Source organism: Thalassophryne amazonica, chromosome 18 (assembly GCF_902500255.1).
Source record: "Thalassophryne amazonica chromosome 18, fThaAma1.1, whole genome shotgun sequence".
NCBI classification, from domain to species: domain Eukaryota; kingdom Metazoa; phylum Chordata; class Actinopteri; order Batrachoidiformes; family Batrachoididae; genus Thalassophryne; species Thalassophryne amazonica.
The window spans coordinates 54,174,824-54,200,487 of NC_047120.1; the positions used below are offsets into that span (position 1 = coordinate 54,174,824).

The following is a 25,664-nucleotide window of genomic DNA, read 5'->3' on the forward strand; positions in this document are numbered from 1 at the left end:
AAATGGAAATATTGTAGATATTTAACAGACATAAGATAAACACATGGAGAATTTCTTATTTGTGTTCAGATTCTAGAAGGTTAAATTCATCCATGAATACTGAACACTTTATTTCCTCTCCCTAGAATGGCAAATTTAATTCTGACATAACTGGTACCAGAAAATAGGACAACCATTGTTCAGGTGGTAGAGCAGGTTGTCTATGACCTGAAAGGCCATTGGCTCTGTTTCTGACAAGCCCTGACAAAGTCTCCATTAGCAAGACATTAAACCTAAAAAAATAATAATAGCAAAAAATAGTGCCAGAAAAGACTTCAAGCTACAAAACCCTTTGCCTGAAGCACATTAAATCCATGTAGAAATGGCAAAAAAAATATGTTTCCCAGGAACATTTTTAATACATGACAGCTGAGTGTAATATCGAACCCATGTCAACCCAGTTACAATATTTAATGATTTTGTGCTCTCCAACCAGGTCACTGGAGAGGAAGCTGCAGAGACCCCTACTGGCAAAGTCCCGTACTTTGCCCAGTATTCCACAGTCCCCCACTGTCTCCAGAGTTCACCCCTCTGATCTGATTGGAGGGAGCCCTCCTCGAAGGAAAAACCCGCCTGCTGCCACCACCAACCCCACGGCCTGCACACTGCCATCTGCAGGTAACAACAGAAATCTGGTAACAAAATTCTGAGAATGATGGGCAGAAAAGAGCAGTGATTTGTTACGTTTCAGAGCAGTCACACTGGACTGTACAAAGCGAGATTCTGTGTCTGTTATGTTCCATATTTGTTGTGGAGCCACAGCTGATGTACTGTCCACAAGAGATGTATTCAAATTGGCATGTCAGCACCAAGACTTTATATTATTCAAATCAGTTTGATTCAGCATCTCCTTGTGTCTGCATATAGTGCCCCATGCTCACTGCCTCTCCTTCACTCACCATATTTGATGGCCATCGGGTATTGCAGAGACTTTGCCTCCATCCATCCATCTGTCTGTGCTCAACATAAGTCCAGTCTTATTACTGCTAGAGTCTTCAAATTCACAGGGAGCATTCTTGTGACACAGACCTTGGACAAGTTCAGAGATTGCTCACCTTGACCTATTTTAAGAAGTTAAAAAGTCACATTCTGTTTCAATCTGTTCAGTTTTGTTTTTGAGTGGTGGGCGTGGCAGCCAACCAGAGTAGAGCTGCACCATGATGTCAGTGGCTGGTTTAGCTAGCTGCAAACTCTGTTTCGCTTATGTGTAAATATAACATCTTTGTCATATATTATGTAAAAGCTTGTGAGAAATAAACACTTCTACAACTGAAAATGCTGTCTTTGGAACCTGATAACACCTCTGGAGTGATTTACAAGACATTTCGTGGATGTTACCATGGTGACGTCACAGGCTGGTCTAACTAGCTACAACCTCCATTTTGTTTGTGTGTAAATAAAACCGCTTTGTCATATATTATGTAAAAGCTAGCAAAAAATAAACACTTCTAAAACTGAAATGTTTTTGTAACCTGATAACACCTCTGGAGTGATTTACAAGACTTTTTGTGGGTGTCAGCAGGCACGCTAACTTCCACTAACCCAAAGCTAACTTCTGTTCTTGTCAAAAGTCATTCGCTGTTTCACAGTTGTGAATCTTGCGCCGTCTTGCGGTCCATGACTAATGTGAGAGGTTGGTTTCAGCAGAGTTCTGGTTTAGGGCACAATGTAAACACACCTCTTTAGTGCAGCAGATAAGTGAATATTTACTGAGGGATCCTTCAAATGGTGATGCAAGCACCAAATTTGGCACTCGTACTCCTTAGACATTACTCTTTTAACAATGCCGGGTACCCACGTGAACTTTCAATAGGCGGCCAAGAAGGGGTCAATTGAAGTATTACACAGGGGTCAAAATTTAAAAATGCTCCAATCATATTGAAAGGTATTCCATATTATTTGTCTGATCATAAAGATTCCAAAAAGGTATAGTTTGGACTATCTGTGAATGAATGTTCCGGAGTTATGGGGTAAAAACAGCAAGAACAGTGACAAAGGTCAATTTCAATTTGTACAGGGGTTAAAAGTTAAAGTTGCTCCATCCATCCATCCATTCATCCATTTTCTTCCGCTTTATCCGGAGTCGGGTCGCGGACACACAGGACTCACAGGACAAGTCTCACAGCACAAGTTGTGACATGCCCAGCTGTTACACAATTTCTCGGATACTCACTCGACTGAAAAGCCACCGAAAGCCGTCTGAATCTTCTGAATGGTTTCCAACACGGACGTGCTTTTTGTTGTGTGCCACTGCGGCTCTGTCCCAACGCGCAAATTCCTCTGCACGTCTTTCATTACAAAATCTCCTGTAACAGTGGAATGTGCCGCAAAAGTGTTGATGTACACCTCTTCTGCAATTTCTCTGGTAGTCAGACGACGTCCCGGATCAACACAGCATTCACTTTGGAAATGATCTGGTCGTTTCAGCCTGTCGATGGCCGCTCGGAGCGCGGTGCGCCCTCCGCCGCTGTGGGCCGTCTTTAATCCGGTTGTAATGCTCCTTAATCTGTGTGACGCCTAGAGTATCCTCACCGAAAGCCGTCTGAATCTTCTGAATGGTTTCCACCTGGCTGTCTCTCACAGTTTCTGGAAAAATTTGATTCAGCGCTGCTCCAATCGCTCAGCCATTTCCCTGACAATGAAAATCCGACGAGGGTGAGTCGTCGGATTTTCGGAGTGAGTTTGAGTGCTCACTCAAAGCCTGCCCACAGGCGAATGATGCAACCGACAGGCGTGAAAAAACTCATGCATGCGCACGAAGGTTCAAGCTTGGCTGATGCAAGCGCACATGATTCAAATCCATATAGTTTAAAAAAAAAAAATTAAAACAGGTGCTGTTTTTGAATATTAATGATAATAAATAAATGCATCTGAATAGAATAAAAAATGCATGTGTACTTCAAGCCAACATTCTTCTCCAGCAGCATTAGAACAGTCATGTAAAAATAGCAGAGGCGAAATGAGGTGTCACTTGAATCAGATGTGAGTTTTTTAGCTCTCTGTGCCAGTATGCACAGAACCATTGGCTCAAACAGCTGCTGATCAACTATGACAGTAGGAACATAATTTTCCACATTCAAGATTTAACACCTAAAAACCTTTATGAATCTAATTTTTGACTACTTACATTTGAAGCCTGAACTCTCTTCCATTGGCCCACAGCATCAAATTCAACATTAGCGCTCCTGATATTTGTTGGGGAAGCAAAATGAAGCATTTGGTCAAATCAGCAGGCAAACCTCATCTGCCAAACCAAAGGTGTCTCAGTGTGAGTGCTGCAATCTTCATGCCGTTGACAGTGACTGCCAACTCAGTGAGCCTTGCTCAGCTTTGAGGTGATGACCAATGATGTAAATATAATGCTTCCGAAGCATGGGCACAAAAGATTTTATGCAAAAATTATTGAGAAAAATTTAAGGTCAGTTAGCCTCCGCTAATGTAGCTTTAAATTAAATAACTCTGGGTGATGTCATTATCGTCTATACACTGGTTTATTCATTGACTGTAGCACCATCAGGTGGTGGGTGCGTTGAATTTTAAAATGAGTGAGAATGGGCTTCCAGGCCTCTGGCATCATGTGTCATTTAGTTGTTGTGTCTGTCTGACAAATGGCCTGGATTTTGGGAGCCCTCTTTCATGATCTTCCCTAACGTTTCCAGGTATTTCAGTGAGAGGCTTTACTAGTATCGTGAGTTCCTTGAGCTGCTCCCTTGTTTTCACAGCAGCATGTTGATTTGGTGAAAGTTTTACACCAGTTACCCTTCCTGACACAACTGTATATTACATGGCAGGGGTGGGGTTTGTACTGTGAACCCTCTGCATTGGAAACAGGTGTACTTAACTGCTTGGCCACCACCCCTGTCAGAGAGAGGTATCACTTGTATGCAGACCTGCAATCTTCTAAAGTTCTGTCCTTAAATGTGTGGTTCTCACTGGAGTTTGCCATTTGTGAAATGTGACGTGTGCTGTAATTGTGTGCAATTTTCTGTTTCAGTCAGTGTTTATGTAAGTGGCCAGTAAATTGATTGCATTTCTGTTGTCTTTTTCCATCCAATACAAAAACTGCTTTATAGTGATGGGTCACAGAGGAGCTCAACTGCACACCAGGAGCAACTTGAGGATTAAGGGCTTTGCTCAAGGGATCTTAGTGATTTTCTTGTTTGGTAGGGTATCAAATCGAGAATCCTCTAAGCCCTAGACATCACCTTCCCTTCCCCAGTCAAAACTATGGAAGAGAGGGGTGTAACAAACCACAAAACTCAGTAATCGGATCAGATTACGGTTCTTACAGTTGTTGTGTTGATAGGTCGCTAATTCTATGTTGTGGAGCGACGTCCATCGTAGTTGGCTTTGGCATCCTCGTCTATTTCTTGCGATATCTCAAAAACTGTGTGTAATATGGGTCATTGACATTGTTCCTGTCTAAAAATCATATTCATAATTTTGTTTGTTTGGAAATGGCGGACGTTTTTATGCCGAACATACCCATTTTGAGCACTTCAAGGCAATTTTCTCAAAAACCGTGGAATATGGGTCATTGACACATTTCACATCAAAAAATTAGTCATAGATTTGTTCATTTGGAAATGGAAATTTGAGTCCAAATTTGGGTATTTGAACTCAATTTTTTCAAAACAAGGGCACAATATCGGTCATTGACATTGTTTCTGTCCCAAAATTATTTGCGTAGATTTGTTCATTTGGAAATGGTGGCCTTTTTTTTTTTTGCCAAAAATGACCATTTTTGAGCACTTAAAGGTAATTTTCTCAAAAACTGTCTGATAAATTATTTTCTGTCAAGGTTGTGATATGTTGTTGACATATTTCACATAAAAAATTATAGTCATTGTGTCTGAGATCTGACAAGATCAGGTTCACGCAGAGCAAACTGGCTGCACAGATCTTACTCAAAGAAATTTTATTTCTGCTATCCTTTCAGGATATGTACATTACACCTCATGATCCAGAGCACACACCACTCTGTAAAAAAGTTCATTGTTATAATCTATGTTGAACTTTTTTGCTGAAAAGGACACATCCATGGATTGCTCATTATGCACAGGTTTACTGTATCTTAAAGAAACACTGTTGGGCACATGCTTTTGAACCAACATGATTCAATTGCAAGGACTGTACAAAAAAAAAGCATTTGTATGGAAGATTAGCCTTTGATATAAAAGGTGTCACCCTTATCGAAAAATATAACCACAACAGAATTGATATTGTGGCATTATTGATTTGTAGTTCAGTGTAAAAATGCGTGCTTCTATTTTTTTTTAAATAAAATTGCTGCTTATGAGACAGGTGTTCCAGGTTGACAAAATCCGGGAAGTGTATATGACTTTTAGTTAAAAAAAAAAACTTGAGTTATGATGTGAGATGCAGCTTTTCTTTTTTCCTTTTGAAATATCCTCAGATTTGTTGCTTCATTATCAAGAGGCCTGTGCAAGAAAGATACATGCTGCCTCTCCCCCTGTCTCTCTTTTTCTGTCCTTTGCTTGTAGTTCTGATGCTTTATGTGAGAGGAAAAATTGTCACGGAGCATTCTGAAGATGTACGTGGCTGCCAAAGACACAGCCTTAATGTGAAGGATGGATGTGGTCTTTTGTTCAGACAGAAGCACTTATAGGTAGTGATGATTTATATGAGGTGCAAACCCTCTGTATGCTGTACAGGTATTTGACCTATGGGCAGGACATAACTCATAGGGTTTTTTTTTGTTTCTTGCTTTTTTTTTGTAATAGATAATGTGCAGGTGATGCCACGGATCACGTGATATGTGCTTTTGCAGCCATATTGAGTAGTGCAGTCTCATTTGAGGGCAGGTGCTAAAGGGGTAAAATATGATGCAATTTCTTTACTTCTGGGGACGAAAACACAGTACATTCTCTGAGATTTTGGGCAAATTACATGCAAACAAAGTGAAAATACAAAGAAAAAGTGATGATGTGGTGGAAAGTGGATATGTGTTGCAATTTGTTTATGACCCGGAGCTCAAATGTGTTGAGGCAAAAACTGCACTTTTCATGACTGCTTCAGTGATTGCAGCCAAAAACAAAATAGTACACAATTTTTCCGTGTGAAGTTATGCTGTGTATATATTGCGCAATTGGGCCAGCTGCCCCAGAAGTGGTCAAATCTCGCAATATCACGCAGGATTCAAAGGAGACTGTGCTGCCCTATTGGACGGCAACTTCCACGTTGCATGAACGGCAAATGTTTGAACCTTATATTTAGCAGGTGTGATCTTTTGCTTTATTTATGACTGTCTACACAAATTATAAAAATAAACGCCTGCCTTAAGTAACCGGTGGCCATTATGTGAATTAAAAAGATTACATTTGGTTGAGTCACTCTTTTTCTAAGTCTGTTGCGGAGTGGTACCTTAAAATCCTAAAGCGTGACTTATGCTTCTGCAACTCTGTGCCATGCAATGGCGTCAACATGTGTGACAGTTTTAAACTTCTCTGTTGTGTCTTTATGCAATTTTTCTGGATTAAATTGTCCCTCAATGAGCTCTTCTTTCTACAATCATCAACCTTCAGATCAAAAGGTAAGGGCCCTGTCCCACTGACGTTTAGGAGGATTTGCGCATGAAATGAGGAGACAAAAGCTGAGCGTCCGCAACGAAGGTGGGCGGAAATGATAAATGTCCCGGGGTGGATCAGCGAATACATGAGGAAGAAAAGCGGATATAACAGGGAACAGAAGCGAAGGCGACCGCGGAGGCGCCCCCATGAGGGGCACAGCGGCCGTGATGCACTCGCTTCATCCGTGCCCACTCTGTCTGCATGCGCGACATACCATTTGCGACCGTGATGTGGCCGTGCTGGGCACGCGTCATATCTGTTTTGCACACTGTCCCGGTCCGCCCCCAAGCCGCGCCAGCCCTTCGGTTGCGGATATCAGCAGATGACAGGGGATATGTGGCGCGTTGGTTGTGTATGTCCTGCGTATGTCTGCAGTATGTGTTCAGGCAGTGATGCGGATCTCATCCACAGCAGGATTTTTGAGCCGCTCAAAAATCCTGGCTGCGGACATGCGTGCCTCTGCGGATGATCACGGACGTGTTTGGATGGCGGCCGACTCATACAGGAATGTTACATGGTCATTGCGGTGGTTTGGCGGATGTGGGCCACTTTTGTGTGCATTCCATCCGCAAATCCTCCTAAACGCCAGTGGGACAGGGCCCTAAGGTGTACAATTTCCTTCCATGAATTGTAGGAGCATTTGAGCATCTTTTTCCGACTCTGTTTTGTAAAGTTGGTCATATTTGTTGACTTTTCTGCCAAATGTATTTGATCCATGATTGAAATGTAATAGGAGGGTGCACTGCAAAAACTTTCAAATATGACTGTAGAGGAAGGAGTGAAAATGTAAAAGTGACAAATCACAGCCGTTTGTGGTGTCCATAGTTTAGCACGTGCACGTTAGGCTGTGGAGAGCCAGGCCAAAGCCTCTGATCTAAAGCGGTTTGGTTTGTCACACCCAGGGATATGTATGAACCTTAAGACCATATTACAGTGCAGGCAGCAAGCAGCATTTTGTTAATGTTCGCCAGCCTTGAATTACGTTTTCACTCTTGCCTCTCCTTGAATTAGGGAAGGCCATAATTCAAGGAGAGGAAAGAGTGAAAACGTAGAAGTAACAAATCACAGCCAGTCGATTTAACAGGTGCATATCAGATGGTGGGTCCTGAGCACGGTTTGAAAAAAAATAAATGCCCGGGCTTTTAATCACAGAAATAAGGTACCCACTTATTTCTGTGTAAGTGCTGAACTTTAATTTTGTACCTCTGTTACTGGGCACGTCCAGGCTGCTCTGTCTGGTAAATGTGAGGGGTTTTTAATGGATATGCATTGCAATTGAACAGGATGTTTTGTCTGAAGTGAGTGAAAATCCATTATACAAAATCTGTTATATACGGTGTTTGTTACATGGAAAGCCATACAAAAGCATTGGGAAGTTTGTTTTGTCCGGTGAGTGTGAATATCGGGTTTATATGATGACTCTTTAAGGGAGTTTTACTGTACTTACTTGAGCTTTTATTACCGAGATATCATCAGTAACCCGACTGATGACCACATTCTGCACCCATCCAGCCACGAAGAAGCTGTAGGCATCCAAACTTTTATGTGTCTTCAGAGCTTCTCCTGTATGAGGTGCTGGAGTGTTGATAAGGTAGTTGAAAATGTCTGGATGCTGCACATCTGGCTTCCACTCAAAAATCAATAATCCTGGTGAACTTCTCAAGGGCAATATTGTAGGGATCCACATTGATTCTCTGTATTTTCTCTAAATACCTCTTCTGATGTTCAGGATTGAGTGCTTTTGCTACAACCCCTGGCAAAAATTATGGAATCACCGGCCTCGGAGGATGTTCATTCAGTTGTTTAATTTTGTAGAAAAAAAGCAGGTCACAGACATGACACAAAACTAAAGTCATTTCAAATGGCAACTTTCTGGTTTTAAGAAACACTATAAGAAATCAAGAAAAAAATTGTGGCAGTCAGTAACGGTTACTTTTTTAGACCAAGCAGAGGGAAAAAAGTATGGAATCACTCAATTCTGAGGAAAAAATTATGGAATCATGAAAAACAAAAGAACGCTCCAACACATCACTAGTATTTTGTTGCACCACCTCTGGCTTTTATAACAGCTTGCAGTCTCTGAGGCATGGACTTAATGAGTGACAAACAGTACTCAATCTGGCTCCAACTTTCTCTGATTGCTGTTGCCAGATCAGCTTTGCAGGTTGGAGCCTTGTCATGGACCATTTTCTTCAACTTCCACCAAAGATTTTCAATTGGATTAAAATCCAGACTATTTGCAGGCCATGACATTGACCCTGTGTGTCTTTTTGTAAGGAATGTTTTCACAGTTTTTGCTCTATGGCAAGATGCATTATCATCTTGAAAAATGATTTCATCATCCCCAAAACATCCTTTCAATTGATGGGATAAGAAAAGTGTCCAAAATATCAACGTAAACTTGTGCATTTATCGATGATGTAATGACAGCCATCTCGCCAGTGCCTTTACCTGACATGCAGCCCCATATCAGTGACTGTGGAAATTTACATGTTCTCTTCAGGCAGTCATCTTTATAATCTCATTGGAATGGCACCAAACAAAAGTTCCAGCATCATCACCTTGCCCAATGCAGATTCGAGATTCATCACTGAATATGACTTTCATCCAGTCATCCACAGTCCACGATTGCTTTTCCTTAGCCCATTGTAACCTTGTTTTTTTCTGTTTAGGTGTTAATGATGGCTTTCGTTTAGCTTTTCTGTATGTAAATCCCATTTCCTTTAGGCAGTTTCTTACAGTTCGGTCACAGACGTTGACTCCAGTTTCCTTCCACTTCGTTCCTCATTTGTTTTATTGTGCATTTTCGATTTTTGAGACATACTGCTTTAAGTTTTCTGTCTTGACGCTTTGATGTCTTCCTTGGTCTACCAGTATGTTTGCCTTTAACAACCTTCCCATGTTGTTTGTATTTGGTCCAGAGTTTAGACACAGCTGACTGTGAACAACCAACATCTTTTGCAACACTGCATGATGATTTACCCTCTTTTAAGAGTTTGATAATCCTCTCCTTTGTTTCAATGGACATCTTACGTGTTGGAGCCATGATTCATGTCAGTCCACTTGGTGCAACAGCTCTCCAAGGTGTGATCACTCCTTTTTAGATGCAGACTAACGAGCACATCTGATTTGATGCAGGTGTTAGTTTTGGGGATGAAAATTTACAGGGTGATTCCATAATTTATTCCTCAGAATTGAGTGAGTCCATCATTTTTGCCAGGGGTTGTATATCGGACAAATTAGCTTGGCCGTCCACCAACGATTCAGCATTGGCCATGCTGTTGTGTACACAGAGCTTGCCGTCCAATATGGCTGTGTACTCAGAAATGCGTGTGACGTTAGTGCACATTGTCTACAGGAACGGTTGATTTCCATGAGTCCCAAAGGTCCAGATCAGGTCTGGAAACATGCACTGGGACTGCATGTCCACATTACAGAATCACCTTGGGTCCTGGATGACAGCCACTGAGGCAGACAACCGGTTTATCTCCACTGATTGAAAGTAAACCTGCAACTAGCTTAAATATGGGTGACCCCTTGACCTTCTGCAGTTTCTTTGGTCCTTAGCACTGAGGCATCTGCATGCTGGATCACCAGCAGAGAAACATATCATATGTCCAAAACATCATAGCCTTCTTTCCCTCATGACATAAGTGATACACAAAGTCATTCTACTGGTACCCAGGGATCCCCCAAAGAGATCTAGTATTGAACATAGAGTTGTTGCCTTAGGTCGGTGGTTGCCATCCAAGTCTCACAGCCACATGGTAAGGCAGATGAACAGGGGATTAATCTACATAAGTGGTTTGAAGTTTTTTGTATGTTTTTTTTTTTTACAGATTCTCTGGTTAGATGGGTGCAGGTATGTTAGACGCAGGGATGGCAAGTTCGTATCATCAGAAAACATTTGCACCATGGACCACCAAAAAACTGAAATCCAGTCTTTAAATAAATAGTCAGCTGCAAATGGATAGTGTACATACTGTGCACAAGGATGCACACTTATCCATCCTTGTACATGAGGGTTAAACAGGGAGGTTTAGAATAGGATTAACCCCGAATATATATGCATTAGTTGATTAAAAGAAATGTGTACTTGACCCTTCTTTAAAACACCCTCAAACCTAATCTGTAATATGTTACATACTTTATTCTCCTAAAGCTTCAGCTATAGATGCGTTCTCTTTCAGTTTGGGTCATCTGTAAAACAGTCTGCTTTAAAAAATCAATCCTACACCCATGACACATGAGATCACCACACCTGTCAGGCAACCTTCAGCCCTCACATACAGTAGTAGCCACAGTTGTAGAGTCATAGCAGGATCTGCCTCACGTTAATCACCTTTGCACCATCTCCTCATTCACACACCCACAGGATCGGGAAGAGGGTGCATTATCGTCCTTATTTGTTATGTTTAATTCAGGAGGAGCATAAACTCCCTGTACCCTGTACTTTCTGAGAACTACTCTCTGTACTACCTTTGCTTTTGAGATGAAGAAAATGTGCAGCTAAATAGCGCAAGAGATAACGTTTGAAGTTAGTTGGAGCCCGCACTTGATTCACTCCGACTGGCAGATACACATATCTCTCATGAGCACACAAAGTACCAATTTGAAAGCAACTCAAACAAGCAAAAAATTTCAATCATATAATGTCAAAGTTGTCATTATGATATAACTTAATATCGAAACTGTTTTATGTAGGCTGTTGTACAAACAGTTTTGCTGTTGGAATGCTGATGAGTCATTATTTTCTTTTTCTCTACCTTTCTTTTTCTGCAAACTCGTGTTTGCTGTGAAAGCTGGTGCATAATGTCAAAGGTAGAATTTCATGGGTGTCTTGGTGGCTTCCCTCACTAGTCTCTTTACACAGTCACTGTTTTTGAGAAGTGCCTACTCTACAAAGATTTGCCAAACACTACAATAGTTTGTTTTTCTTAATCACTGGTGTAAGTATTTAACAAGACATAATGTTCATGTATCATCACTTGTCTAAGGGTCCCTTCACACATAGTGCAAAGTTTGTTCGAAGTGCACACTTAGTGCACATGACACAGGAATCGTGCAAACCGTGTAATGTCGTCCCTGCCTCCAACGCCTCGTACGCCTGTTGCTACAACCATTTGCGCACACAAGCGCCTGAAAGACAAAGTGCGCTGTGCAAACTCATCGCACCTTCTCGCTGCAGGTGCCGGCCAAATTCCAGGTGACACGCATGAACATCTAACACCGCTCACGTAGCACTTATAGAAAATGTGTGGCCAGTCGCGCTCTTGGCACGACAACAGACTGCACACAATCACTTTCCTACTTGCAGAGAAATTTGTCTAAGTCCCACACGAGTGTGGCTTTGGTCTGTGCGCTGAGAACTTGCCTCGTACATTTTTTGCAATTGAATTATTTGAGTTACTCGACTAATCATTTCAGCCCTACAGCACAGTCAATATTATTCCATTTATTAATCCTATTACAGGGGTTAAAGCTGTCCATTGCTACGACGGATTTATGTCAATTGGGCTGCCAAAAGGCAGGGCTCGCACTGACGCCGTTCTGATGCAAAATCAAGGCTGGACACAAGATGCGCACCGTGTTCAAAATGTTAAAAAATAGATTTTTTGGAATAGCGTCTCTGTTTTTGTTTGTTTGTTTGTTTGTTTGTTTGTTTCTCGCAGTGAGTCCCAGTGTCTGTTCCTCTGTGTCCTGTCTGCACTCTGCAGGGGGAGGGACAGGGCGGCTGTGTGTTTGAGTGTCTCATAGTGCTGTTAGACACACCAAACAAAGAGCAGAGTTTTACAAACATAATGTTTAACTTTTCTTTTAAAGTCTGCTCTGAGTGTCTTTGTGAGTGTCCTTGCTGTGGTTAAACTTAAAACACAGATGTAGACTCACTACTCATTACCAATAAACACTAACACTTCTTTTTTTACCCAAAATACACTGAAAATCTCTTTCTAAGTATGGTATGTTGTAAAATGCTTGTATAAAACCTTCCTACCTCTCAAGCAAGTCATGCTCTCCACGTAAGTACACAAAGACATTTTTCATTCTGCTACGTATAAAAATTTTAACAAGTAAAATGTTGAAATCAGTATTACGCTGGGCCTAACTTTTACTATAGTTCTAGACTAAGTTTAATTGATGAGCAACTTAAAAATAAATTTACTGTATTTAACTTTTCTGCAGAACTAAAGTGGGATGTGAAGCAGTATCTTTTTTTAATGCAATGTTTATGCTCAGGCACTAGTGGGCCTGTTTGAGGTTCTAGCTTTAAAATCATCTTAGTTAGGATGAGAGAAGCCAAAAATATGAAAATGATTTCATTAAAAGAAGGTGAAAATGTGCAAAAGAAAATTGAAATACAGCACACATTAAGCAGTACAACTAAATTAGGGGGGGATCGGAGTGAGAAAATAGTAATCAAAAAACCTACATAATGCATCCCCGGACATCAAAAATTCAAAATTTTCTGATGGCGGCTCAAGACCCCCAGACCTCCATGCCAACAAATGTCCTCTTTCACCAAAAAAGACCTTCCCACCATTTCAGATCCTGTTTTACGGGCCTGAGATTTTAATTGGTATTGAATTATGTAGAATCTCTGAAAAAGCTGTCCCCTTAAAATGTGTTTATCCTGAAGTGTTTAAATAATGTGTAGGTTAAACTCTTTCTATAATACCACATGATGGCTGCATTAGAAAAGAGCAGCAATGGTTAGTGAATGAAATATAAACATGGACAGTTTGCTGTTTTTTTAGCTGTCTCCACCTTGTTTTACCTTAAATGCTAGGACGCGACCGCAAAAGGCTTTCGAGAGATGGTGAACATCTTATTGATCTGATTTGGCCACGAAAAAAAAGGTAATTATTATTATTTATTTATTTTTGCTTTAATCCCTGCTATTAGCTCAACCAATAATTGGCATCACTTTTTACCAAAATCATATCAACTTTAACTTTTGACCACAGTACAAACTGAAATTGACATTTATCAACATTTTTTTTTTTGTGCTGTTTTTACAGCATAACTTTACAACATTCAATCATACACAATCCAAACTGTACCTTTTGGAATCTTTATGCTCAAACAAGATCAGGCAACGTGATTGGAGAATTGTTGAATGTTGGCCCCTATGTAATCCTTCAATGACTTTAAAGCTCCTTTCACACTGGGGCTGCTCCCAGTTGCTTCCTGTGGTGTCATGACGACGCAGGAATATCTGCGTCAGGTGCGCGCAGCAGGGGGCAGAGAGGAGGTGAGAATGGAGCCTGCAGGTTCTCTGCACAGAGAAGTCAGAGTGCACAGTTTGGCTGCAGACAGACTGTGCACTCTGACTTCTCTTCTACTTTATATTTGTTCTTGTGCAGCGCTCTAGGGCTGCGCTCTGAGTTCTATAGTTTATTTTTCCTCCTTTGACCGCGAGATGTGCGCTCGCGCGCAAACAAACCGTCCGCAAGCAAATGTGGAGATATCTGGAGTTCTACTCGATGTTGACATGTCCTGTCTCTGGCAATCAGTCTGTGAGGAGGACTTATGTCATTTTTGTCCTTTTTTTAACTGTGATGTGAGAGTTTGAGCAGAGAACAAGGAACTGATGCCTGCAGTCACAGTTTTTTTTCTTTTAATTGTTCACATGTGCACGCGTGAACGAACGTCCATGAGTGGACTAGAGATGTCCAGACTTACTGGATATTTCTGGCAATCAGTCTGTGAGCAGGACTTTTATGGATTTTATTTAAACACATTTGTGAGACAAGAAGCACAGGACGCCAAAAAAAATTAAACAGGTTTAATTTTTCGGCACCTGACTTGCTTCCTCCTTTGCGCCCCTCGCGCTGTTGTGGTGCCGAGCTGCATCGTCTCGGCACTGAGTTGCTTCCATGTGGCGTCGTCATAATGACGCACGGCGCAACTGGGAGCAACCGAGAGCACCCCCGGTGTGAAAGGGACTTAACCTGGCTATAGCTGTCACCCTGGTGGTTTGGGTGCATTTGTAGGTGAGGGAAAGCTCATTGATCATGCTGTGTTTGTTTTTTTTTTGTTTCTTCCACTACTTTCACAAATGCCCCTCTTAAGTGTAGCTTCTTTGTCTGCTGTTTGAATAAGGACTTAACAGCCCAATACGTAAACTTGTTTTTCCCATGCTGTAGAATTACTTGTTTTACAGATATTTAACTGAAGTACATTAATAATTTAACCAAGTAAATAAACGTTCTCTTCTTGTGTTTGTGTGCACTCACATTCTCACCTCAGAGTACCAAATAAAGAATTTAATTGTACCTTTTTTATGATTAAACATTACTGACATACCAAAAACAGCATGAGGTGTTGGAAGTCAAAAGAATAAAAGGTCCATGCCTGTGACTCACACAATAGCACAAACTTCATTGTGACGATCCCACCCGCTGTGTTCACAGCTGGACGCCATTCTTTGTTCTGCCGGCTGCCACGTGCTCTGCGCTGGATGCTGCGTATATAAAATAATTATTTTGTGGCAGATTAATCTTGGCTGTTGAAAACAGCTGTAATTGCATCCTGAATCACAGAGGAGGCTGCAGCTGGAGCCATTTGCACGCGCGCGCACGTACGAGGTCTGTTAGAAAAGTATCTGACCTTTTTATTTTTTTTTCAAAAACCTGATGGATTTAAATCACATGTGCTTGCATGAGCCAACCTTGAACCTTCGTGCGCATGCGGGAGTTTTTTCACGCCTGTTGATTGCGTCATTTGCTTGTAAGCAGCCTTGGTGTGAGGATGGGTGGAGTCTCGTCGTTTTTTTGTTTTTTTTTTGCAACTAAATGGCGGAACGACTGGGACAGCGCAACTGTATCAAATTTTGCCAGAAACTGGGCGACAGCCAGGTGGAAACCATTCGGATTATTCAGACGGCTTTCGGTGACGATCCTCTGGGAATCACACAGATTAAGGAGCGGTACAACCGGTTTAAAGACGTCCGCACAGCGGTGCAGAGTGAGCCACGCTCCGGGCGGCCATCAACATGCTGAAATGACCAGATCATTTCCAAAGTGAACGCTGTGGTGATGTGGGACCGCCGTGTGACTATCCAAAAGCGCCATTGTGTTGAAGCCTCACAGGACATGTTGTGACATGCCCAGCTCATCCACCATTCGCAAGATTCAGACGGCTTTCAGTGGCTTTTCAGTCGTGTGACTATCCAAGAAATTGTGGCAATTTCTCGGATAGTCACACGACGGTCCCACATCACCACAGCGTTCACTTTGGAAATGATCCGGTCATTTCAGCATGTTGATGGCCGCTCTGGAGCGCGGCGCGCTCTCCACCGTTGTGCAGACGTCTTTAAACCGGTTGTACCGCTCCTTAATCTGTGATGCCCAGAGGATCGTCACCGAAAGCCGTCTGAATAATCCGAATAGTTTCCACCTGGCTGTCGCCCAGTTTCTGGCAAAATTTGATGCAGTCGTGCTGCTCCAGTCATTCCGCCATTTCCTTGCAAAGAAAAAATGACGAGAGACTCCACCCATCCTCACACAAAGACTGCTTACAAGCAAATGACGCAATCGACAGGCGTGAAAAAACTCACGCATGTGCACGAAGGTTCAAGGCTGGCTCATGCAAGCACACATGATTTAAATCCATCAGGTTTTTGAAAAAAAATAAAAAGGTCGGATACTTTTCTAACAGACCTTGTAACTATCTGCAGAAAGCATTTTGAGCCCTCTAAAAAGGTAATTTGTCATTTTTACATTGTCATGGCTTGATAAAACAGTCGCGTGTTCTTTCCTTTTTGTGTGCAGCTGTTAAAGTATGTTTATGAGAGATTTAACTTCTTGTTATAATCCTTCAGACGAGCTGCGCTCTGATGCGATCTGCTGATGTCACCACTTGCTCTGTTCACTTCTTCTTTACTCCACTTGATGAGCTACACGTAGTGTTGGAGATTAGATCACGCCACATAGCATGACATTTGTGTGTGAAAGTTTTTTTGAACATTTCAAAATTCTCTGTGCACAATAGCACGCACCGGCGCCCTCTGGCGTCCTGTCTGCATGTCTGACCAGTTAAAGATGAGTTTACTCTCCAGCATGACACAGGTCGTGCTGTTGTTTGAGTCAAAGGCATGCTCGTGTCAGTGGGCCTCAAGAGTAAAAATAGGAACTGGATTTCCTCTGGATATTTTCTATCGACTGTCTTCATCTCACCCTTCGCTTTAACAGCTCTATAACAGTCTCATACAACCTCATCCATCCAGTCCAGTAGATCTTCACTTACTCGGACGACTTTGAGTACATACGGATTTAACATATATTTTCTTTAGTATAAGTTCTTCCATGTTATGTCCCTGAGATTCTTTCGCTCTTGCTCAGCCACTCTCTGACTCTCCCTCCCCCTGATTGCCTTTTCCCTTGTCCTGCTGCCGCTCTTGCAAATAACAAATTGAGAAAGACTTCAGTCTCACATGGACTTGTGTTACCAAGCAACCACTCTCTTCAACCATGATGCGGCTGTGTCCCCCCTCATTTATCCAGTGGTGCTTAGACAACTTTATAAATCCAAGTTGTTTAATGTCCCAGCTACGCTTCATTCACAGTTTTAAGCAGCATCTTATTTTGCACAAATATGCCTCAGAGCACGCTTTGGGAGTTGCTCCCCAGTCAGTTTGTTGCAATATTGTTTTCTTTGGTGTGGAAGCCAGATGTATTCTGGCTGCTGCTTAGGCAGTGGAACTGATACGGTAATGTTGCTCACCCTATCACTTGTGAGCATGCATAATTTCAATTAGGCTCTTCTGAGATAACTATTTCTGTAATGAAGGCGATTGAAAATGACGACTGCTTACTGAATGTTTGGACGAACATTTCACCGTTTATCCTCAGAATGAAAGAGTGTTTTCCAATTCAAGTTCTTGAATTTGGCTTGCAGCTATCATATACAGGTATTGTCTGTAATGTTATGTGTCCTTGGTGCTGCAGCAAATGGAAAGGTTTTAACTTTCAACGGCTCGTACCGTCACAGTGTGCGGTTGCCACTCTCACAGCCAGCACTGGTAGAATTTCCCTTTCATTGAGTGCATTGGCTCATCCAGTTACTGTCTGCCGTATAACACTAAGATGTGAATACAGTATCAGTATCAACCATATTGTTTGGGGAATTTCATTGAAAGGACCAGACCATGCATGGAAAGTACTAATCCTGTTGGGAAGGTGTCGTAGCACGGACCCACAACAGGGGGCGCAAAGGAACGGACAATGAGTAAGCCAAAAGGTAACAATTTAATGTTGTGACAATACACAACTAAATACACAAAATCTGCAAAGTCAATTAACACCAGGTGTCGTGTGGGCAGGCTCGAAGATAGGAGACCCCGATGAGAGAGAGGCCGCGTCCCACACGGCTTCCACCACCAACGGCCTGAAGAACACCGGAGCCGCCAAGTCCCGAATCCCCAGGTGACCTCTGTCTTCGCCTGTCGACCCTGGTACTGCTGGCAAAAAGCAGAAACAAGATGAATGAGTGTAAGTCTTTACACTCAGTGGTTCTCGGTCTGTACACCGTTAGGAGGGGGAACCTCCACCTCCGAATCACACACTCGTGCAACGCCTGTTTAACCACTTATCTGTCCAGAGACTAAGGCGCAGTCGTCGTCGTTAATCTCCGAAGTCCCAGATAAGGCTCCGTCCACAGGAATAGGGCTGCAAATAACACAGCGTGTCAGTCAGCAGAGAAATTACCTCACGGTAGTCGATTTCTCGGCGGGGAGGTGGAGTTGCAGTCCGGCTTAAGTAGTGATGTAGATGAGTGACAGCTGGTGTGATGAGTGACACCTGTCACTTCCTCTGGATCTGGCGCCCTCTCGTGCTTGGAGCCCGCACTCCAAGCAGGGCGCCCTCTGGTGGCAGTGGGCCAGCAGTACCTCCTCTTCAGCGGCCCACACAACAGGACCCCCCCTCAACGGGCGCCTCCTGGCGCCCGACCTGGCTTGTCCGGGTGTCTTCTGTAGAACTCGGCCAGGAGGGCCGGGTCCAGGATGAAGCTCCTCTTCACCCAGGAGCGTTCTTCAGGTCCATACCCTTCCCAGTCCACCAGATATTGGAACCCCCGGCCCTTACGACGGACATCCAGGAGCCTGCGTACTGTCCAAGCAGGCTCCCCGTTGATGAGCCGGGCAGGAGGCGGCGCGGGTCCAGGTGTACAGAGGGGCGAGGTGTGGTGAGGCTTGATACGGGACACATGGAAGACAGGGTGGATCCGCAGTGAAGCCGGGAGTCGGAGCTTCACTGCGGCCGGGTTGATGATCTTGAGGATGGGGAATGGTCCGATGTATCTGTCCTTTAACATGGGGGAGTCCACACAGAGGGGGATGTCCTTTGTTGACAGCCACACCTCCTGCCCGGGCTGGTACGTGGGGGACCCGGCGGTCCGCATGGGTCTTGGCCCTCGTCCGGGCCTTCAACAGGGCAGAGCGGGCAGTCCGCCACACCCGGCGGCATCTCCTGAGGTGGGCCTGGACCGAGGGCACACCGACCTCTCCCTCCACCAGCGGGAACAATGGGGGCTGGTACCCCAAACACACCTCAAAAGGGGAGAGGCCGGTAGCAGACGAAACTTGGCTGTTGTGGGCATACTCGATCCAGGCCAGATGGTGACTCCAGGCCGTCGGATGTGCGGAGGTGACACACCGCAGGGCCTGCTCCAACTCCTGGTTGGCCCGCTCTGCCTGGCCATTGGTCTGGGGGTGGTACCCGGACGAGAGACTCACGGTGGCCCCCAGCTCCTTGCAGAAACTCTTCCACACCTGTGAAGAGAACTGGTGACCACGATCTGATACAATGTCCGATGGTATCCCATGCAGCCGCATGACGTGGTGGACCAGGAGGTCTGCTGTCTCCTGGGCCGTCGGGAGCTTCGGGAGGGCCACGAAGTGGGCCGCCTTGGAGAACCGGTCCACTATCGTGAGAACGATGGTGTTGCCCTGGGACGGCGGGAGGCCCGTGATGAAATCCAGGCCGATGTGAGACCAGGGGCGATGAGGCACTGGCAGGGGTTGGAGGAGGCCCGTCGTCCTCCGACGGTCTGCCTTGCCCCTGGCGCAGATGGTACAGGCCTGGATGTAGTCCCGGACTTCGGTTTCCAGGGACGCCCACCAGAAGCGCTGCTGGACTACTGCCACGGTCCTACGCACTCCGGGATGACAGGAGAGCTTGGACCCGTGACAGAAGTCCAATACGGCAGCTCTAGCCTCTGGTGGGACGTACAGTCTGTTCTTGGGGCCAGTCCCCGGGTCCGGGCTCCTGGTCAGGGCCTCCCGGACGGTCTTCTCCACGTCCCAGGTAAGGGTGGCCATGACAGTGGACTCGGGGATGATGGTCTCGGTGGGGTTCGACAGCCCCACTTTGGCTTCTTCTTCATGCACCCGGGACAATGCATCTGATTTTTGGTTCCTGGTCCCGGGGTGATACGTGATCCGGAAGTCAAAGCGCCCGAAGAACAGAGACCAGCGGGCTTGCCTGGGGTTCAGCCGCTTGGCGGTCCGGATGTACTCCAGGTTCCGATGGTCCGTGAAAAGGCAACGACGCCCCCTCCAGCAGGTGTCTCCACTCTTCAAGAGCCTCCTTCACTGCAAGAAGTTCCCGATTGCCGACGTCATAGTTCCGTTCAGCTGGGGTCAACCTGCGGGAATAAAAGGCACAAGGATGGAGTACTTTATCAGCCTCCACACTCTGGGACAGCACGGCTCCTATCCCTGAGTCAGAGGCGTCCACTTCTACTATGTACTGGCGATCAGGATCAGGCTGCACCAGAACTGGTGCAGTCGAGAACCGGCGTTTCAACTCCTGGAACGCGGCTTCGCACCGATCCGACCAGGCGAAGGGGACCTTGGTGGAGGTCAGGGCAGTCAGGGGGCTAACTACCTGACTGTAACCTTTTATGAACCTCCTGTAAAAATTTGCAAAGCCGAGGAACTGCTGTAGTTTCCTGCGGCTTGTTGGTTGGGGCCAGTCTCTCACCGCCGCAACCTTAGCCGGATCAGGGGCGACGGAGTTGGAGGAGATGATGAACCCCAGGAAGGACAAAGAAGTGCGGTGGAACTCACACTTCTCGCCCTTCACAAACAGCCGGTTCTCCAATAACCGCTGTAGGACCTGACGTACATGTTGGACATGGGTCTCAGGGTCCGGGGAAAAGATGAGTATATCGTCCAGATATACGAAGACGAACCAATGCAGGAAGTCCCGCAAGACGTCATTTACCAAAGCTTGGAACGTCGCGGGGGCATTAGTGAGGCCGAACGGCATGACCAGGTACTCAAAATGACCTAACGGGGTGTTGAATGCCGTCTTCCATTCGTCTCCCTTCCGGATCCGAACCAGGTGGTACGCATTTCTAAGGTCCAATTTAGTGAAAATTTGGGCTCCATGCAGGGGCGTGAACACTGAATCCAACAGAGGTAACGGGTATCGGTTGCGAACCGTGATCTCGTTCAGCCCTCTGTAATCAATGCATGGACGGAGTCCGCCGTCTTTTTTACCCACAAAAAAGAAACCAGCACCCATCGGGGAGGTGGAGTTCCGGATCAGCCCGGCAGCTAAGGAGTCCCGGATGTAGGTCTCCATTGATTCGCGTTCCGGACGTGAGAGGTTGTACAACCTACTGGACGGGTACTCAGCGCCCGGGACCAAATCGATGGCACAATCATACGGTCGGTGCGGAGGAAGAGTGAGCGCCAGATCTTTGCTGAAAACGTCAGCAAGATCGTGGTACTCCTCTGGCACCGCCGATAGATTGGGGGGGACTTTGACCTCCTCATTAGCTGTAGTGCCGGGGGGAACCGAGGATCCTAAACACTCCCAGTGGCAGGTTTCGCTCCATTGCGTCACAACCCTGGACGGCCAATCTATCCGGGGATTGTGCTTCACCATCCATGGAAAACCCAGAATCACTCGGGAGGTAGATGGTGTTACATGGAACACTATCTCCTCCCTGTGATTCCCAGACACCACCAAAGTCACTGGTTGTGTCTGATGTGTGATTAATGGAAGCAGGGTGCCATCCAGTGCTCGCACCTGCAGTAGTGCCGGCAGGGCCACCAGGGGGAGCCCTACTTCCTTTGCCCATCTGCTGTCCAGCAGATTCCCTTCTGACCCCGTGTCTACCAGTGCTGGGGCATGAAGGGTTAAATCCCCACAAAGGATTGTTACTGGGATTCGTGCTGATCTGCGGGGTCTTTCCGCGTGTGTGTTATGGCCCACCCTTAGCCCAGTTTCTAAGGACGGGCGTTGTAGTTTGACCGTTCAGGGCAGTCCTTCTGCATGTGCTCACAAGAGCCGCAGACAAAACACTCCCCGCGAGCCAGCCTCCTTTGTCTGACGTTCGATTGTACTTTAGCCCTGCTCGTGTCCATAGCCTCCTCAGCAGGGGGAGCTGTAGCCACACGGGGCTCCCTGGCAGTGAAGCGTGGGGACGACGTCACCTTGTCGGAACCGGAAGGGGGAGGGACGGCACGTGCCTGGTCACGCCCCCCCGGCCTGCTCCCGACGATGCTCGTTTAAACGGTTGTCTAAGCGTATAACCAAATCGACAAGCCCGTCAAAATCCCGCGGTTCCTCCTTAGCCAGTAGGTGCTCCTTGAGGACCGGGGACAGTCCATTTACAAAGGCGGCTCGGAGCGCAACGTTATTCCAGCCGGACCTCGCTGCCGCGATGCGGAAGTCGACTGCATACTCGGCTGCGCTACGGCGCCCCTGTCTCATCGACAGCAACACGTTCGAAGCGGTCTCGCCTCTGTTGGGATGATCAAACACTTGTTTGAACTCCCGTACAAACCCAGTATAAGACGTTAGGAGCCGTGAGTTCTGCTCCCAAAGCGCCGTAGCCCATGCGCGTGCCTCTCCTCGAAGCAGATTAATAACATAAGCTACCCGGCTAGCATCTGATGCGTACATGACAGGGCGCTGTGAAAAAACGAGCGAACACTGCATGAGGAAGTCTGCGCACGTCTCAACACAGCCCCCGTACGGTTCCGGAGGGCTTATGTATGCTTCAGGGGACGGTGGGGGGGTTCGTTGAACGACCAGTGGAACGTCTGATACAGGCCCAGGATCAGCCAGAGGAGGAGCTGCAGCAGCGCCCTGATCGCGCGCTTCCACCCTGGTGGCGAGAGCCTCCACTCTCCGATTAAGGAGGACATTCTGCTCGGTCACTAAATCCAACCGAGCCGTGAAGGCGGTTAAGATCTGCTGCAGTTCACTCAACACGCCTCCTGCTGACGCCTGCGCTCCTGGCTCTTCCATTGGCCGTTCACGCTCGAGCTGACGCCCCTCGGAATCCATGACGATGGCCGAGAAATCCTGTTGGGAAGGTGTCGTAGCACGGACCCACAACAGGGGGCGCAAAGGAACGGACAATGAGTAAGCCAAAAGGTAACAATTTAATGTTGTGACAATACACAACTAAATACACAAAATCTGCAAAGTCAATTAACACCAGGTGTCGTGTGGGCAGGCTCGAAGTTAGGAGACCCCGATGAGAGAGAGGCCGCGTCCCACACGGCTTCCACCACCAACGGCCTGAAGAACACCGGAGCCGCCAAGTCCCGAATCCCCAGGTGACCTCTGTCTTCGCCTGTCGACCCTGGTACTGCTGGCAAAAAGCAGAAACAAGATGAATGAGTGTAAGTCTTTACACTCAGTGGTTCTCGGTCTGTACACCGTTAGGAGGGGGAACCTCCACCTCCGAATCACACACTCGTGCAACGCCTGTGTAACCACTTATCTGTCCAGAGAGTAAGGCGCAGTCGTCGTCGTTAATCTCCGAAGTCCCAGATAAGGCTCCGTCCACAGGAATAGGGCTGCAAATAACACAACGTGTCAGTCAGCAGAGAAATTACCTCACGGTAGTCGATTTCTCGGCGGGGAGGTGGAGTTGCAGTCCGGCTTAAGTAGTGATGTAGATGAGTGACAGCTGGTGTGATGAGTGACACCTGTCACTTCCTCTGGATCTGGCGCCCTCTCGTGCTTGGAGCCCGCACTCCAAGCAGGGCGCCCTCTGGTGGTAGTGGGCCAGCAGTACCTCCTCTTCAGCGGCCCACACAACAAATCCAACTGGCTAAGTCAGGCAATTATGATGAAATGCCTGAGGAATTTTAAAACATATATATATATTTCAGCAGGATAATACCACTACTCAATAATCATTCATTACTACACTGTAAAACTCAGTTGAACTCAAACCATTTGAGGAAACCGATTGCCTTAAACCATTTGAGTTTGCCAACTTAAATAAAATAATTTTCAAAAATTTAATTGTTAAAGTTTTAGTAACTTAACAATTTATAGTTAATTCAACTTATATAAATCTAGTTTATGTTTTTCAATAAAAAAGTGACAAATAAATTTCTGCCTAAAACATTTGCATTACATTTTGGATGAGATTTTTTGATGCATTCTTTGGTTTACTTGTTGACTCTGCGTTGTGTTGTTATGACTCTGCCCATTTGCTCCCCTCGGGCCGCGAACTCAGAATCTCCGGCATGGAAGTCGGACTCTCTAACCAGAAGGCTAAAACCCGGGGCTCTGGCCTTGTGACCAGAGAATTCTTTTGAGCTGTTGGGAGTGAGGTTTACTAACTACTTATGCACAGTGACACCTGCTGGTCTGCGTTACATAAACTCAATTAAAAAACCAAAAACCTATGACAACAATTCATTTTTGAGTAATTTTAATTTAATGGAAATGAGTGACTATAACATTTTTTCAAAGTTTGAGTTATATCAGCTTAATTATTGTATTGAAATGGAGTGTTCGGTTTAACAGTGTATAACTGTGCTTGAATGTGGCCATAGTAAGTAAGTCCCTTCAGTTGCTCTGTTTTCACTTGGGGTCATCACAGAACATCCAAGGTGGAGCTGCATGTTGAACTGGCATGGTTTTGTTTTTTTTTTGTTTGTTTTTTTTAGGCTGGATGCCCTTCCTGATGCAACTCTACATTACATGGAGAGGATGGGGTGGGATTTGAACCAGTAACCTTCCGTACTGAAATGATTTTGTACCCGTGTACCTGCATCTGCTCACAAATGAGATGAATACTCAGTTGGCGGAAAGCATTGTTCAGATGATAATGATGTCATATCCACGGTTGAAAATTTTATTTATTTATTTAAAAATAAGGTGAATGAGTTTGGACCATTTAGAATTATCTTTAACAAATAAGAATGACATCATAGTTTGACTCAAAACTGTCAATTGTAAAACCCCAGAGTATAATTTCTTCCTTGTTTTTTTCCTGCTTTAGTAGTCCCCCACCCCTTCTTTTCCGATAACTAACAACAACAAAATAAATAACAACGTCCCTATCCAGAGGCAGAGATTGGTATCTGGCCCATTCGATACATATTTCAACTCATCGGACCTCCACTGCGCATGCGTTATTTTGGAGTGTTAACAGGGATTAACAGATTATCATCTTGTTTCTGCTTAAAACTGACTTTAGAATGATTTAAGAGGTTTTACTTTGTCATCTGATGGTTAATAATCACATTATTTATTCCCTTTGGTCGGTTTGGGTGTAGAGAGTCAGACTCAGAGAGTCAGACTCAGATGCACTGGTGTCCCGCTCTGATCGGTCCCCCGTCTTTTATTATGAAATAATGCTGAATTTATGTTGAAATGTTTGTTGTACAAAAGCTTCAGATATCTGTCGCTGAGGTAGATGATGACTTTAGTGCAGTTTTAAGCAGAAACGAGGCGATAATCAGTGAATCGCTGATGACGCTCCGAAACAACGCTTGCACAGTGAAGGCAAGGGGATGATCTGTAGGAGGGAACGTTCAGTCTGCGAGACCAAATTAAATGCAGCTCGAGCCCGATTGACACCTCCAGTCTGAATGGGGCTTTAATGTACTGTGAAGTTGTTGTTGTATCAAGCACATACTGTACGTTGGATTGGCTTTAATTTGCTGGAATGGGACTCAGTTTCAGCACATACTCAATGTTAAATATTTCAGATCGGCATCAAGGGCAAAAATCTTAATCAGGTTATTCCTAATATTAACATTGTTGT

The 25,664-nt window shown here is 45.1% G+C and overlaps 1 protein-coding gene and 1 long non-coding RNA gene across 2 annotated transcripts in view; one reads left to right on the forward strand and one right to left on the reverse strand.

The window, feature by feature from the left end:
- LOC117530936 (ankyrin repeat and fibronectin type-III domain-containing protein 1) overlaps positions 1–25,664 on the forward strand; it is a 322,495-nt gene that overhangs the window by 79,020 nt on the left and 217,811 nt on the right. Inside the window, exon 3 of the mRNA XM_034193900.1 lies at positions 476–657. Coding sequence (XP_034049791.1) covers positions 476–657 — 182 coding nt within the window. The remainder of the gene's footprint in view (positions 1–475; positions 658–25,664) is intronic.
- The window catches only part of LOC117530937, a 94,133-nt gene continuing 79,959 nt past the window's right edge, over positions 11,491–25,664 (reverse strand). The window contains exon 3 of the long non-coding RNA XR_004566485.1: positions 11,491–11,527. This is a non-coding gene — a long non-coding RNA (uncharacterized LOC117530937). The remainder of the gene's footprint in view (positions 11,528–25,664) is intronic.